At 45.9% G+C, this 17,016-nt stretch overlaps 2 protein-coding genes and 1 long non-coding RNA gene across 6 annotated transcripts in view; 1 reads left to right on the top strand and 2 right to left on the bottom strand.

Moving 5' to 3' along the window:
• Positions 1-1,671: 1,671 nt before the first annotated feature.
• Positions 1,672-17,016, bottom strand: part of DLG5 (discs large MAGUK scaffold protein 5) — a 139,642-nt gene continuing 124,297 nt past the window's right edge. Inside the window, exon 35 of one of the 2 annotated variants that reach the window (XM_081007617.1) lies at positions 1,672-3,025. In XM_081007617.1, the coding sequence (XP_080863743.1) occupies positions 2,996-3,025 (30 nt within the window). In that variant the 3' untranslated portion in view covers positions 1,672-2,995. Of the gene's footprint in view, positions 3,026-4,671; positions 6,486-17,016 lie in introns of those variants that run through there. The other variant, XM_081007618.1, reaches the window with a different exon arrangement.
• Positions 4,672-16,576, bottom strand: LOC308478242. 2 transcript variants are annotated; one of them, XR_013986914.1, is made up of 4 exons: positions 16,424-16,576; positions 15,894-15,980; positions 7,292-7,375; positions 4,672-6,560 (listed from the first exon to the last, which is right to left on the bottom strand). It is a non-coding gene; the product is annotated as an uncharacterized lncRNA (long non-coding RNA). The 2 variants fall into 2 exon arrangements; XR_013986915.1 differs by lacking the exons at positions 4,672-6,560; positions 7,292-7,375 and adding an exon at positions 15,337-15,484 and having other exon boundaries at positions 15,894-16,576.
• Positions 11,208-15,716, top strand: LOC308478239 (uncharacterized protein). Of its 2 annotated transcripts, none has more exons than XM_081007683.1 (2): positions 11,208-12,242; positions 15,245-15,716. In XM_081007683.1, the coding sequence occupies exon 1, from the start codon at positions 11,273-11,275 to the stop codon at positions 12,014-12,016; it is 744 nt and encodes a 247-aa protein (XP_080863809.1). In that variant the 5' UTR covers positions 11,208-11,272; the 3' UTR covers positions 12,017-12,242; positions 15,245-15,716. The 2 variants fall into 2 exon arrangements, with proteins under 2 accessions (XP_080863809.1, XP_080863808.1); XM_081007682.1 differs by having other exon boundaries at positions 11,208-12,388.

The following is a 17,016-nucleotide window of genomic DNA, read 5'->3' as shown; positions in this document are numbered from 1 at the left end:
AGGCGAGCGAGCGAGAGAACCACGTGCTTGACAGGGAGCGGCGGGAGGAGCCTAAGGGCGGGCAGGCGGCCCACGTGACCTGGCGCCTCAACAAGTCCTTCTGGCGTCAGAGAGAGAGCAGCGCCTTAGACTTGGAGGCGGCGGCGCGATCCTGGCACTTGCTGAATGGCGTGACGCGCTGGCTGTCGCTCCTCTCTCGCTCGCCTTTACTCCTCGCTTAGACTTGCACGCCTAATGGTCGGGCCGGGGAGGAAGGACCCCAATGGCAAGAAGGAAAGGCGGCAGAGCAGAGATCGGCCTCCCTTCACCCCTGCCCGGCCCGCCTCTTTTGCATGCCCTTCTCTCTCTCTGTCTCTGTTTTCCTTCGTTCTCCATCGGAGGAGTAAGGAGACATAGCGAGCACCGCCGAGAGGGACACGATCCCCGCCGATTAAAGGCTGCTCTTGAAACCCAGCGTTTGGCTGGAATGGTTGGCGTTGTTGTTTTTTATCACGGCTCAGATCTGAAAGCAATCTTTGGCTGCGGGCAGGGAAGGAGGCTGTGGGGTCTGGGGAAATGAACGAAAGCATTGCAGTAACAAGCATAGGAATAGATGCTTGCCCAGGATTTTGTGAAGCCTGCCTCCCCGTGGCTAAAAGTGGGGATGTCGCCGCAAGTGGGTTTTGGTGGTCCTGGCCAGGAAGTAAGAATGGAAGGCTCACAGTGTAAGGCAGGAGACTCTTTGTACCTTCGCAGGCAGCGCCTTCTAGGAAGCGATGAAGACTAGCAGTGCCAATTCCTTTGGTCTTGTAACCCCTTTCCCTCCCACTTCCATCATGCACTAGCAGAACTTGGGACGCCCTGGCCAGGATATGTAAGGGCATAAATCAGGGTTCAGCAACCTTTTCCAGCCATGAGCCTGTCCAGCATCCCTCAGACCATGTAGTGGGCCAGACTATATGGGGGGAGGGGGATGAATGAATTCCTATGCCCCACAAATAACCCAGAGATGCATTTTAAATAAAAGGACACATTCTACTCATGTAAAAACACGCTGATTCCCGGACCATCCGTGGGCCGGACTGAGAAGGCGATTGGGCCGAATGCGGCCCACGGGCCTTAGGTTGCCCACCCCTGGCATAAATCACCCACCTGAATAGCAAAAGTTACAGATAATAAACTATTTTGATCTTTATGTTCCCCAAGCTGTAGAGGGGAAATGAATTAATCCATCTAATGTATCAAAGAGCCTCCAACTACATCACTTTTAGCTAAACAATTATGCAACTCACTCCAGTGTCCACCATGGTTCTGTCATTTTGTCATGTCAAAATGTAGAATTAGAAAAACCACCTCATTCCTTGAGATAACCACATGCCCCATATAATAGCAGAAAATATTTCACTTAGCTGTTATGTAGTTTATGGCCATCCTTCAGTGAGCTCACCAAACCAAAATCATGCAGATTATTAATGAGGGAGAGGATGGAGACAGCTATTCAAATATATCAGTAGCTGAAGGAATGCTAGCTTACTTCATAAGACGTACATTCATAAGACATTCATTCTCTCCCAAGACATCTGAAATCAGGTCCAATGAAGCCTTTGCAACACTTCCATACAAGTCAAGTTATAGAAATTAACCTTTATTTTAACACAATACTCAGTTTCTTTAACTTTTTTTGTTTTCATATATTGACTTTTTTTAGTTCAGAATATATATTGTAACAAAAATTAAAAAACAAAACAAAACAGACACACATCATACAATTATACATACTAAAGCTAATTTTGGTCATCTGTCTCTTTAAAAATCCCTTGCCCTTCCCTGTGGAACCAACTGCCATAACAGTCATCAACAGTTATAAGGCTGAAGCCACCTCTGCTTCAGAGCATCTGACGAAGTGTGTATTACACATGAAAGCTCATACCTTGAAAGCTTATATTTAGTTGATCTTTAAGGTGCCATTGGAATTATTAAAAAAGATTTTTTCATCTTTCATCTTATTTATAATGACTACATTTATCGACAGTGGGAAAACTAACAAGTTACAGGACCACACTAGAGGTTGTCAGGTCCCTATAATAGAGACTGCAATTCTAATTAAATAAAAAACCTATGGCTATTACACACCAAAAGAACAAAGCTTGAGCAATGTAAGCTTTCAATTACATAGACTACCTAAATGTGATAAAATAAAGCAGTCTCTAGACACAGCTATTAACCCTTATGATCTACTGCTTAATGTAGGCCCAGCAACCCAAAATTATTATTCTGAATACACATTGAGCACAGTTTGATCAGATACACCATGATATTTAAATATTAACCCATGCATAAAAGAAGCCAATAACTTTTTTGAACAGACAAAGGAGTTTATGAGATATAAACAGTGGCCTCACCCATATATCAGAAGAGTGCTTCTCCCCCCTGGATTCACTCCCCAAATGGGTACCTATAAGAAAACCCATTCACAATCCACGCAACTGATTGTTCTTGAAGGTAGAACAGCTCTTATGGAAGGACAGAACCACACTTCATGAAAAAGTCATGCTCACTTAGCTGAGTAGGAACTCGACACTGTTTCGTTTGGTTTTCTTCGTATCAGAAGCAGAGGAGAAATAAGCAGGGGGTTACTGGGGAAGGGGAAGCTGAACAGGTTGCTTGTTTTAAAAAAATTCAAGTAAACATGAACCACCAAATACTTGGGAATGGGGGGGGGGAGCAGTTTTTGTAAACGTATCCTAAAGGGTTTCTCTCTCACTCACTTTGCAGCATCAGAGTCTTATGAAAAAGAAATTCTGCATTCATTCATTTGTGTAGAAACAAATGTACAAGAATTCTGCCAGCGAAAGGCCTACCACCTTCCACGGATGCCTCAAAGATGTTGTCCACAACGACCTCCAAGTTGTACCAACCATACAGGCAGCTAAGGGTGGACCAAACAACACCCACCGCAAGCAACTGTTTTATGTACGAATCTGTTGCAGCGTTTCAGTCACTTCGCTCCATATGTCTATAGAGGGCCGGCTGGAATCCACAGGATCTTGTTTTGTTATTGATCAACTGTTGTCATGATCTGAGTGCAAATGATCGAAAGAGGGCCTCCCTGGACAATCTCTGTGAAAAGAAGGATCACACACACCAATCAATCAGCATGCTTGTTTACGGGGGGGGGAGCTGAATTTGCACTCGCACCAAGAAATTGAAAAACACTGAAGCAACTAAAAGGAAGGGGGATTAATACCCCCCTTCTTAGTGGTGATGATGGTTTTTTCCCACCCTTTCTCCTAAGAGCTCAAGGTGGTCATATGTAGGACACCTTTATCCTCACAACAACCTGCAGAGAACCAGGCTCGCCAGTTGGGCTTTGTTTGGTTTCTCACCTGTTGTCACTTATCAGTTCAAAAAAGTGGCCTGCTTCTTTGGCAACAGGAACAACAACCAGATTTAACATGGACACTGGCACAAGAGCCTGCAATAAATCTAGATGCCAACTTTGCTGTCACATACACCCAGAAAGATCATTATTGGCCCCAGTAACATCAAACATACGATCTCACGCCTATTTAATTGTTCATCTTCCAACATTATATATGTTATCAAATGCCAACAGTGCCCTTCAGCTCTCTATATTGGACAAACAGGACAAACTTTACACCAAAGGATAAATGGGCATAAATTTGACATCAGGAATCATAAAACGGAGAAACCAATATAACACTTCAGTCTCTCAGGACATTCTTTATAAGATCGTAAAGTAGCTGTCTTATTGCAAAAGAATTTTAGAAATACATTTGAAAGAGAGTTTGCTGAATTGCAACTCATTACCTAACTAAAAACTATGGAGAGGCCTGGTCTGAATAGAGATATTGGATTCATGTCCCATTATACATACTAAAGCTAATTTTGGTCATCTATCCCTTTAAAAATCCCTTGCCCTTCCCTGTGGAACCAACTGCCATAACAGTCATCAACAGTTATAAGGTTGAAGCCACCTCTGCTTCAGAGAATCTGATGAAGTGTGTATTACATACAAAAGCTCACACCTTGAAAGCTTATATTTAGTTGATCTTTAAGGTGCCACTGAAATTATTAAAAAAGATTTTTTCATTTTTCATCTTGTTATTTATTATGACTATGACAGATCAACACGGCTATCCACTTGAAAATGTTTGTGAATTTGTTTAAATTCTGTAACCTGGTTGATAGTAGTAAACTGAACAATGGAGTCAGAAACACACTCCCATACAAGCCAAGTTATAGAAATTGACCTTTATTTAACAACTTTTTTTCTTTCCATACAAAGTGACTTTTTTAGTTTAAGAAAATCCATGTTGCAACAGTACCAGTCTGTTTCAATCACACTGCTGAAGTCCAACTCTGGCCTCCCTCTTTAAAAAAAATATGTTGTCCCTCATCTTATTTTAGCTAAGAATTTATCAATAGCCTTTCTACATTTCTTCATCTCTCTCTCTTTCTCTCTTGTATTTTGATCTATAAAATAGTATCTGCAAAACAGAGGTTTAAATTTCCAACCAAATTTTGGCTTTGAACAACTGTGCAAGTAGAATACCTTTTTTTTAATTAAAGCAAATAGAAAGCAAATACTAAAAAAAAACGGAAGGGGAAAAAACAGAAGAAAGAAAACCTTTGTACATAATGAAATGTTAGGAACAGTCATCGCAAATATTATTATTAATAATAAATCTTTATTGCGGTCCAAAGACTCGTAACATAGATTCAGAATAAAATACAGATTCATACAGACAACCCCCTGGGAGAGGAAGACCAAGACGATATTTATTTAGTCTTGAGTAAGATACGTATGACTTTGATACGTATGACTACCGAAAGAAACTTTGCCACAACCACTGTGTTATCATTACACTTGTCGTCCAGGAGATACTTAGTATAGTAGGCTTCAGATTTACCCAGCCAATTTGCCAGTAGGGGTTTAATCAATAGATCCCTAGCTTGTTCATATTGTCCGCAATGCAGTAGGATATGCCTCATACAATCAACGTCCTGAGAGCATACACAAAGCCTATTCTGATAAGGGATGCCTCTCAGTCTGCCATTTAGCACTTCTGATGGAAATACATTTAATCTGGCTTTGGTAAAAAGACACCAATAAGTTGGTACAGACAGATTTCTTAGATATGCAAATATCTGAAAGTCGTACCCGTAATGAATTCCTACTGCTATCGGGCCACAGATAACATGAGATTGAGATCGGAGATCACTGTGATATGTCCCAGAGCCTTTGCCTCAGAGATTCAAGGGCAGATTATACCCTAGATGGTACAAGAGAGAAGGTGGTACAGTGGTACCTCTGGATGCGAACGGGATCCGTTCCGGAGCCCTGTTCGCATCCTGAGTAGAACGCCACCTGCATCTGCGCGTACGCGGGTCGCCACTTCTGCGCATGACGTCATTTTGAGCGTCTGCACATGCATGAGCGGCGGAACCCGGAAGTAACGCGTTCTGTTACTTCTGGGTCGCTGCAGAGCGTAACCTGAAAACACTCAACCTGAAGCATATTTAACCGAGGTATGACTGTATTGCAATCCAGTGGTTTTCTGACCATAGTTTTCATCTATGGGCTGATAAACTCTCCTTGTTTAGGTGTGGAAGTAACCCCTTCCCTAGGCCAAAGACTGAGATCCTAAGCCAGTACAGTCATACCTCGGGTTAAATATGCTTCAGGTTGAACGTTTTCAGGTTATGCTCCGCAGCGACCCAGAAGTAACGGAACGCGTTACTTCCGGGTTTTGCCGCTTGCGCAGACGCTCAAAATGACGGCATGTGCATGCGCAGAGAATCGCGACCTGCACATGCGCAGATGTGGGTTGCGTTCACTTCAGGTTGCGAAAGGGGCTCCGGAACAGATCCCATTCGCATCCAGAAGTACCACTGTATCTCCGGGAAGAAGAATCTCTCTTTTTTTTAATTAATGCAAAGAGAAAGCAAATACTAAAAAAAAATGGAAGGGGAAAAAACAGAAGAAAGAAAACCTATGTACATAATGAAATGCTAGGAACGGTCATCACAAATATAGTCCTACTTAAATGATACTTGAACAATAAAGTTACAGTACCTACAAAACATGACATGCAATTTTTTTACGAAGGAAAAAGATAAACACATGGTTGGGAAATGGAGTCAAAAGTGCAAAAAGAAACACAGAATGGAATTTGGTACAATCAGAAGATACATATTGTAACAAAAATTAAAAAACGAAACAGACACACCACATTTATCGACAGTGGCAAAACTGACAAGTTACAGGACCACACTAGAGGTTGTCAGATCCCTATAACAGAGACTGCAATTCTAATTAAATAAAAATCCCTATGGCTATTACACACCAAAAGAACAAAGCTTGAGCAATGTAAGCTTCCAATAACATAGACTACCTAAATATGATAAAATAAACACTGGGGTAGGGGAATCTGAACAAGTTGCTTGCAGCATCAGTCTTATGAAAAAGGAATCCACAGGACCTTGTTTTGTTCTTGATCAACTTGTTGTCATGATCTGAGTGCAAATGATCGAAAGAGGGCCTCCCTGGACATTCCCTGTGAAAAGAAGGATCACACACACCAATCAATCAGCATGATTGTTTACTGGGGGCGGGGGGGGGGGGGCTGAATTTGCACTAGCGCCAAGAAATCAAAACACACTGAAGCAACAAAAAGGAAGGGGGATTAATAGCCCCCTTTTTGGTGTGATGATGTTCCACCCTTTCTCCTAAGAGCTCAAGGTGGTCATATGTAGGACACCCTCCCTTATCCTCACAAGAACCTGCAGAGAACCAGGCATGTCAGTTGGGCTTTGTTTGGTTTCTCACCTGTTGTCACTTATCAGTTCAAAAAGTGGCCTGCCTCTTTGGCAACAGGAACTGATGCTGCGAAAGGAGGGAGTGTAATAGCGCTCCCCCCTTAGACTCTCTTCCTAACCCTCTCAATTAAAAAATAAATAAATCAGGGTCTGGTTTGTTTTTAATTTAGGTGTCGCCTTCCTTTGTGCCTGTGTTGTATTTATTAAGGGGGTATGCATGGGTGTTTTACCTGGTGCTTTGGGGAGGAGGCTTTTCTCATCCCATTACTGTGGGTTGTTTTTCTGCAAAAGGGCTATGTTGTGGTGCCCATGACAGTTTCTTACGATTTCCAAATGTGACCCCGGGGGCCCACCAAAGGTGGGAGGGTGCCCTCTTCCAAACATTGACAAAAATCTACTACCTAGAACGCAGAACTCTCCATTCATGCAGTAATTCCCAAGAAAGAAATAATATAAATATATATATTACCCCTATTGGAGCCAGTCTTCGGGTACTTTGGCGTCCACGGTATTTTTACTCCTTTTTGATATTTCACGGTGATGGAAGAACCTGCTTTAAAATACAAAAGGAAAAACAGTAAGGCTTCATAAGAAAGGGGAGGGACTCCTTTAGGCCCTGAATTTCACAAGAAATCTGCAAGATTTCTGCTGCAAGCAATATAGAGTGGTCCTCTGGAACATGCATTAGGGGAACTGGGGTGTGTGGGTGAGGGGGGACTGGCGGGGGAGGGTGGCTGAGGGAGGGGGATCCTACCTTCACGCAGGGAAGGCTGGGGGCAAAGGGGAGGCCTGTATGCCGAGCGCCCAGGGCGGCGCTGAGCTGCTGCTCCCAGAGCCACGCGCGGGCAAAATGAGGCGCTGCCATTGTCCTGCACGCTCCGCTGTCGGGGGGCAGCGGACGCTTTTTGGAGGGGGGTCAAGGCCCGAAGGGGGTGCGCGGGACAGGAAGTGGCCTTGACAGGCCTTTCCAGCGGCCCGGAAAGTCAGCCTATGTGAAGGGAATGAGAGTAGGCCGAATAGATTCGGCCTTGCCTTGCCTTTGCCCCACCCCCAACCCAGCTGGCCGATCGGGTTTCTTAGATTTCCAAATGTGACCCTGGGGCCCACCAAAGGTGGGACGGTTCCCTGTTCTAAACATTGACAAAAATCTACTACCTAGAATGCAGAACTCTCCATTCATGCAGTAATTCCCAAGAAAGAAATAATATAAATATATATATTACCCCTATTGGAGCCAGTCTTGGGCTATTTGGGTGTCCAGGGTATTTTGACACCTTCCTTTTGATATTTGATGGTGATGGAAGAACCTGCTTTAAAATACAAAAGGAAAAACAGTCAGGCTTAATAAGAAACGGGGGGGGGGGGGGGGGACTCCTTTAGGCCCTGAATTTCACAAGCGATCTGCAAGATTTCTGCTGTAAGCAATATATAGTGGTCCTCTGGAACACGCGTTATTATTACAGAGAAAAATCAAACTGCATCCCCTGGTAGTTATATCAATCACAAGGACATCTTTTTTAAAAAACCCAAAAGCAGTATATGGGTAAGGCGTGCGGCACCACTGTCCCCTCCCTGCTATCCTTCTCCTGAATGCTTTCCTCCTCAGGCACAATATTTACTCCCACAAGCACAATATTAAGAGACATTGCTCTGTTCTATCTTTGGCAGTTCTAAAGAAAGATGTAAACTCACTGAGACAAGGAATCATGGGCAGTGCATGGGGCCCGACACTGTCCTTACAAGGGCTGCACAAACCCAATGATTCACTCCTGTGTCTCATAGGAGGCTGGTACATGAACTAACTTGGGAGAATTCTAGAAATCTGCATGACAGCACTGCAGCAGCATTCCTGGTAGTTGAAATGAGGATTATTCCTGGGCCTTTGAAAGGCTGTCTCTGAGTGGCCAAAGACAGAGAACAGAGTCTGAATCAAAGGCTTGCAGCAACAGCTGGAGAGAAAGCAGAATATTTTCTTCTTAAATTGCACAGACGACAGAAGGAAAGAAATGGCCTGCACTGTCCAATCCGAAATGCCACTTACCAAGTCTTATCATTGAAGGCCATGGTGGTGGATTCCGAGGTGGAACTTTCTGTTTGTGTTAATAGAATCACTTCTCTTGGGAGGGATGGAAATGGCTTCCGTTTTGGAGGGCTGAGACGAATATCTCAACACTCCTAAGCCCTTCTTAGGAGTCAGAGGCCTCTTGAAAGCGGACTTCTGTTGTTAAGGCAAGAAGAAAAAATAAAGGGGATTGTGGTCAGAGAGAAATCTTCTAAAGCAAGCGCTTATGCCAAATATCAAATATTAACCACCGATAACCCTAGAGAAAGCACCCATTGAATGGAGTGCATTCTTGTACCTGTGGGCAAAGTTCAGAATCACACACACTTTCAACTCAAAGTGAAGAGAAAGATGCTCTTCACTTGCTGGTGTGTCTTCCCTTCATGCAGGGAAGACTGGGGTGTGTGGCTGAGGGTGGACTGGCGGGGGAGGGTGGTTGAGGGAGGAGGATCCTACCTTCACGCAGGGAAGGCTGGGGGCAAAGGCGAGGCCTGTCTGCCGAGCACCCAGGGCGGCGGTGAGCTGCTGCTCCCAGAGCCTCTCCTTTGAAAGTGGGTGCTCTCTCTCGCTGTCTCTGCCAGTGAGCTGATTGATGCTGGAAGCACACCTTCAAAGAGGGTCACTACAATTGCCCATGAGCTGGCCCATGACACCCCCCCCCACCTTTGAACTCTGACAGGTGTCAGTCGCCTGACATCTTTAGGACATTGTGTGATTGACAGGGGGTGGCCCTGCCTTCTTGTCAAAGCTGGCCAATGGCAGGCTGGGGACCAAGGGATCCAATTTGTTGGGCAGATCCAAGTCCCCCACCCCTGTTCTATAGAATATAATGAAAACAAGCTAATCTCAGTTTTTAAAAGGTTTTAATTGTTGTTGTTGTTTTTAAAAAGAGGCATGACAAATGGGCATGTAAAACAAGTAGCACTTAAAATATAAAAATGAGGACAGCTCACCTGAAGGTCTGGTTTCTGAACCAGCCTTTCTACTTAACTGAGTGGAGGTCTGTTCTGCAGGTTGTGCAGGTGGATGGAGACCATGCACACACCGTGGATCAGGTTCCTGCTGTGACTCCTCATCAAAGAAATGCACCGATTTATCTCTCTCTGAACGCTTTGCTGTAGCTTTGGTGACACTGCGCCTCAAACTCTGACAAAGACCCATTTTCAGCAGAAAACTTCACCCTGTGTTCTGTACCAGTATGGGTGAATACATTCACAGCTGATCCTTCATTTCTGGAATCCAGCAAATGAACAAAACAAAGCTTAGACTGCAGCCCTAGACACAAGGACCTGGGATATTCTCTCACTTTAGTTAATTCAGATTGTTCTCTGCAATACAGTGACTGAACAACACAAACCCATTTATTATTTCTAGAGTGACCTTGACCTAGCTGAAATCCACATATCATGTGAACTCAGCGCCATTAAAACTGGTTCACAAGGGACATGGTTCTTTTACTCGATGGGCATCCCAGCCCTACTCAGACACGAGTCTTGGGTCTCCTAACACCTAGCCCAGTGTTTCCTCAAACTTGGGTCTTCAACTGTTGTTGGACTACAACTCCCATCATCCCTAGCTGGCAGGATGAGTGGCGCCCCAAGTTTGAGAAATGCGGATCTAGTCATTTGAAACTGTCACTTCCAGGCAACCTGCCCACCCACAGTATTATTAATTCTGTAACAGCACCTACAGCTATTAGCACTGGTCTTAACACTGTTTCAGAGGTACACGGAGCCCACCAACAGGTGGTTGCCTACAAAAAGGGCTTGTCCTTTGGATTGGTTCTGGACTAATTGGTTTTGCAGCTCTGGGTTTTTTAATGTTTATGTGATTTTTATTTATCTGACCTCTTTCATTCCCCAACCATTTGATTTGCTAAGATCGCAAGCCTGTTGGGACAGAACTATTACAAATTTATGGGGTGGGGTGGGGTGGGGAGAACTGCTGCAATTTGTCTTGAGTCCATAGGACAGAATAAATTAAATTAATTAAGAATGAAGTCTCTGAACTCACTGGGACCCATTTCCCTGTCAACACCCAAAGGCTTCAGTTATACGGCAGCAATCTGAACAAACAGTTTATTTGTAAGTTTCCCTGAAATGAGTTGCCAACCATGAACGGGACATTCTGCAGGTGTCCAACCCTCGCCTTCCCCCCACTCCACGGCCATTCGCAGCTCCCAGAGGAAGGCACCTGCTAGACACGCGAGTGGGCGCTGCGCCCGACCTCAGCTTCCTGACCCGCCCCAGGCAACGTGTGAAGCGGCCCTCAAGCGGGAGAACCCGGGCAAGAAGAGAAACTCTTACCTTCTCCTTGCCCCCCACAGTGCCAGCAGACGGTGCCCAGGTACTTGAGGGTCCTCCAGAGCAGGAGAGGAAAAAGGGGACCATGGACGAGGCCAGGAAGGCCCGCCACATGCGCTGCCCGCGGGCGCAGGGGACCTCCATGGGCCTGGGGATGATGGCCGAGGAGGAGTCCGAGGAGTATCTCCTGGAGCCGCCTCCGCCATTGGCCATGGCTAAGAGCTCCCGCTGCTGCTCCTGCCAGCGCCCTCGGCCAAGCCCAGCCATAGCGCTGCTCTTGGGCGGGGAGGCGCGCAAGCCGAGCCTCAGCGCACGTCCAGGCAGGCGGCCGCCGCTCCAGTCAGAGGCTGCCCCTTCCCCCTCACGACGCCCGCCACCAAGGGGAGAAGGCGGGCGGGATTCCTCCCTTGGTCGCCTCACGATTTGCGCGCCAAGGCGGAGAGCGACCCCTCGTCAGTCTCTCCGGAAAGTCCAGCCCTTCCTCTCTCCTCGGCTTCGGCTCCCCTCCCGGCTGGCTCCTGCCTGGTCTCGGGGCTCTCCAGGCTCCCCCTCGCCTCCTCCCAAACGGCCCTGCGCGCTTCTCCGAGGCTGCCTCGAGCAGATGGAGGCGAGCGAGCGAGAGAGCCACGCGCTTGACAGGGAGCGGCGGGAGGAGCCGAAGGGCGGGCAGGCGGCCCACGTGACCTGCCGCCTCAACAAGTCCTTCTGGCGTCAGAGAGAGAGCAGCGCCTTAGACTTGGAGGCGGCGGCGGCGCGATCCTGGCACTTGCTGAATGGCGTGACGCGCTGGCTGCCCCTCTTCTCTCGCTCGCCTTTACTCCTCGCTTAGACTTGCACGCCTAATGGTCGGGCCGGGGAGGAAGGACCCCAAATGGCAAGAAGGAAAGGCGGCAGAGCAGAGATCGGCCTCCCTTCACCCCCGCCCGGCTCGCCTCTTTTGCATGCCATTCTCCCTCTCTCTCTTTTCCTTCGTGCTCCATAGCGAGCACCCCCGAGAGGGACACGATCCCCGCCGATCAAAGTCTGCTCTTGAAAGCCAGCGTTCGGCCGGGATGGTTAGCCAGCATTGTTGTTGTTCTTGATCGCGGCCCAGATCTGAAAGCAATCTTTGCCTGAGGGCAGGGAAGGAGGCCGTGGGGTCTGGGGAAATGAACGAGAGCAGCGAGCCGGATCTTGGGCCAGGGTGGAGTTGCACAAACAGGTGCTTCGCGATGCCAGAAGGGAGGCGTGTTTTGTTTTGTGCGGGCTTTTGTAGAATGGTGGCTTTATGCAGGCGCTATCAACATAGGACGAAGAGGAGGGCATGTCTGTCAGTGCACAGCCGGACTCGGAGGGGTTTATCGCTAGAGAGGGAAACAGTAACATGCTTTGCAGTAACAAGCATAGGAATAGACGCTTCCACAGGATTTTGTGAAGCCTGCCTCCCCGTGGCTGACAGTGGGGATGTCCCCGCAAGTGTGTTTTGGTGGTCCTGGCCAGGAAGTAAGAATGGAAGGCTCACAGTGTAAGGCAGGACCAGTGGCGTAGCGTGGGGGGTGCAGGGGGGGCTGGCCGCACCGGGCACAACATCTGGGGGGGGCGCGCTCGCACTCGCAGCTCTCTGCCCCTACCTGGCTCACTCTCTCTCTCTCACTGCAGTGCTGGCTGTGCGAATCCGATCCGAGCCGCTGGGTCGCCGCCCACTGTGGAGGGGGTGGGTGCCAGGCGTGCGGTGCGGAGAGACAGCAAGGGACTATCTGGGGGAGGGACAGTGCAGCGGCCACCCAGCGCAGCGCTGAGCGCGGGAGAGAACCACACCAGACCAGACCAGGCAGCAGCAAGAAGAAGCTGGCAGCGGCGGCAGGTTAGGGGTTAGGGGGCGCAAATTACTTGCCTTGCCCCGGGTTAGGGGGCACAAATTACTTGCCTTGCCCCGGGTTAGGGGGCGCAAATTACTTGCCTTGCCCCGGGTGCTGACAACCCACGCTACGCCGCTGGGCAGGACTCTTTGTACCTTCGCAGGCAGCGCCTTCTAGGAAGCGATGAAGACTAGCAGTGTCAATTCCTTTGGTCTTGTAGATGTGCAGTAGCCTTTCTTGCATTGAATGGAGGGGTGGAGCTAACCCCTTTCCCTCCCAGTTGTTACAGATAATCATCCATTTTCATCTTTATGTGCCCCAAACTGTGGAGAAATGAATTAATCCATCTAATGTATCAGAGAGCCTCCAGCTACATCAGTTTTAGCTAAACAATTATGCAACTCACTGCAGTGTTCACCATGGTTCTGTCATTTTGTCAAGTCAAAGTGCATTCCTTTTAGAATTACAAAAACCACCTCATTCCTTGAGGTAACCACATGCCCCAGATAATAGCAGAAAATATTTCACTTAGCCGTTATGTAGAATCCATCTTTCAGTGTGATCACCAAACCAAAATCATGCGGATTATTAACCAGGGGGAGGATGGAGACAGCTTTTCAAATAGTTCAGTAGCTGAAGGAATGCTAGCTTGCTTCATGAAGTGTGCATTCATTTGAATTAATAAATGTTATTTCTCTCCCAAGACATCGGAAATGGTCCAAATGGTCCAATGAAGCAGTTGCATGGTCCAAAATTTGTATCCCCCACCCCTCCATTTGTCATTTTAAGCCTTCTCTTAACTTTAGATTTTATTCCTTAATTTTTCGCAATCAGCAATCTGAAAGACCAAAATCTTTTGACCATTTAATCATCACTTCCTTAACTTCTTCCTCTTTTACTTCCCAATCTAACGGGAGTCTATACATTTTAGATAATAATTTCTTTTTATTTTGTATTAAATCTTTTTCCAGCCTCAGTACTTCTGTTGCACACCCCTTTCTTCAATCAAGTTTAAGAATATCATTTAGTTGACGGTACTGCAACCAATCTAATTTCTTCAAACTTTCTCAATTTTACTTGGTTTTCTTCCTCCTCTAGTATTTCTTTATAGGTTGCCCCGTTTCCCCCATTTTTCCTCTTCCCTGAGATAGCCTCTAGGGGAGATAACCACCAGGGTGTTTTTGTTCTAAGAGGTTTGTAAACCTATCCCACACCATGTATAATGATTTCCTTATTATGTGATTCGAAAACCCCGTGTACTTTGACTTTTTCATGGCCTAAATAGGCGTGCCACCCAAATCTGTTGCCCCATCCCTCCAAATCTGTATTCTAATACATCTGTATTCTGCAAAATTATCCACTCTTTCATCCAACATAGGCTTTAAAAAATATTCTTTAATTTAAAATATTAATTAGCACAAGTATTCTACAAATGTTGCTACTGTTTAAAAAATCAAGTACATCTCTTAATAGGAAAGAGCCCTGCTGTGAAAATGTTACTTCTATATTTAATATCCTTTCAAAATATACACATTAACAGGAGGCAGCAGAGCATTTTCTTTTTCTTTTAAAAATATACATAACATCACTGCAAGTAGTAATTAAAACAACAAAAACTTTAAAAGAGTTTTCCCATTTGTTCCCAACTAGGCTGTACATTCTACATTATGAAAGTAGTTAGTTTGGTTTCTATGAAGCTGTCAAATGAATTGTTTCCTATGAGGAGGTCCATTGTCACTGCTGAGCTGCCCACTGTGGGCAGGAGGAAGAAACCTCTGTATTGGAGATACAGTATCCACAAGATAAGAATGTTTGATACGTAGTTAGTAAGCTTTTAAGAAAGAGATGTATTTTGTAGGGTAAGGGGAAAAAATATATTCACAAGTTCAGTTCCACACTTACAGCTCTTGCATATCTTGCAAAACAAACTGGAAATTGAGTTGTTCAAATTTTCAACCAATGCAGAGGTAACAGTAGTCATTTGTCACACTCAAGATGCTGCTCCTCCTCCTCCTCTTTCTCCATCCTCTTCCTCTTCCGCCTCCTCCTCCTCTTCTCCCCCCTCCTTTTCTGTCTCAAGCATTTTTAGCTAGTTGCTAGCCAAGATGTTCTTTGGCAGGATATCTGCAAGGAACTGGAAAGTATCGTAGTTCTCTGCTGTATGGGACAAGTCACTGTAGGTTAATGATGTTTTGTTCTTTCCCTGGCCGTGATTGTAGGAACGCACAGCTAAATACTGGACAAACGGCTTCACCGTGAGGAAAATGGCGTCCGGGTTGATGTTGGAGACCTCAGGCAAGCTCTTCATGATCACCCGGATGCGAGACAACAGCAGCGACACCAGCTTGTTTTCTTTGCCGCCGCCGATTCCATTCACCTGCGATGCCATCTTCCCGGACCATCTCCCTCCCACAACCGCGTGGCTGTTCTGTAGCATTCCACAGGTTTGTTCCATTAAACTGTGGGAGGAGAAGGAGGAAGACACATGCATTCAGCAGCACATTCTGGCTGAGGAAATAAGTATAGATTTCCCCATTTAACTTCATATTCCTTTTTGAAATTTGAACACCCCCCCCCCCCCCGATTTATTGGATCTGTAGCACAAGATATTTGTTGAGTTCAAGTCAGGGTGGATAGAAATACCATTACTGATTCTATATTATTTAATTACCACTTTGAAGAAAAAATCAATGCCATCATAAAATCTTGACAATTTGACCTGACTGCTCCAATGTGTCCCCCCACCACCACCAAAAGGAGGGAAGGTACCCTGCCCTAAACATGGACAAAAATCTACTAGCTAGAACACAAAACTCTCCATTCATGCAGTAATTCCCAAAAAAGAAACAATATAAATATATACATTACCCCTATTGGAGCCAGTCTTGGAGTATTTGGGTGTCCAGGGTATTTTTACACCTTCTTTTTTATACTTTATTGTGATGGAAGAACCTGCTTTAAAATACAAAAGGAAAAACAGTCAGGCTTAATAAGAAAGGGGGGGGGGAGTCCTTTAGGCCCTGAATTTCAAGATATCTGCAAGATTTCTACTGTAAGAAATATAAAGTGATCCACTAGAACAAGCTTTATTATTTCAGAGACAAATCTAACTGCATCCTCTGGTACTTAAATGGAGATATATCAATCTCACGGGGGACATCTTTTTTTAAAGAATAAAAACCAAAAGGAATGTATGGGTAAGGAGTGGGGCACCATTGTCCCCTCCCTGCTATCCTTCTCCCGAATGCTTTCCTCCTCTGCTGAGCTCAGATAGTGGAACCGTGCGCAACTGGGTGGGAGAAAAGCCTTTGAAGAAAGGATTCTACACTCCTTACTCCAGCCTTTTTGTTCTTAAAACTGGACCCTTCCCATCCCATCCAATCCGAAACGCCACTTACCCAGTCTTATCATATACGGCCGTGAATGGGAAGCACTTCCTTGTGTGCATTTCTGTACCTGTGGGGAAAGTTCAGAATCACACACACTTTCAACCCAAAGTCATTATTCTGGTATCCAGTATGGCAGGGATGACCGACATCTAGATTCACAGAGGGGTTATATTGTTCCGCAAACAGTGGCCCAGCATATTTTGCTGCACAAAAGTTATCTAACAGTTCCCTGAGACAAAGGGCAAGATGGCGCCTCTCCTTGCATTCCAGGTGTTGATTGGCCTAGACACTGAGTTTTATTTCAACACTGGTGATGGGACAGTGTCTTCCACCACACCTGAGTTCAGCCACCAAATTAAAGAGGCACAAGGCAGCTTTCATGGCACACACAGCTCTGTCCTCCAAGAGAGAAGAATGGCCAAATACCTTCTTAGGACCTCTGCTGCTAAAAGCAGCCACTTCACTTTCCTGAACAATAGGTCTGGCCTCGGGCACTAACTAGCAGCAAGGGCTTTCCAGTTATTCAGCGCATGTGCTCAGGCTTGCCAATGCATCCCAACGTATACAAATTCCTATTTACAGGCAAATCAGTAAGACGTAAT

The sequence above is a fragment of the Podarcis pityusensis genome (assembly GCF_964106645.2).
Source record: "Podarcis pityusensis genome assembly, chromosome: 5".
Classification (NCBI taxonomy): Eukaryota; Metazoa; Chordata; class Lepidosauria; order Squamata; family Lacertidae; genus Podarcis; species Podarcis pityusensis.
Note: the sequence above shows the minus strand (reverse complement) of the source record. Positions and strands in the feature narration are given on the sequence as shown.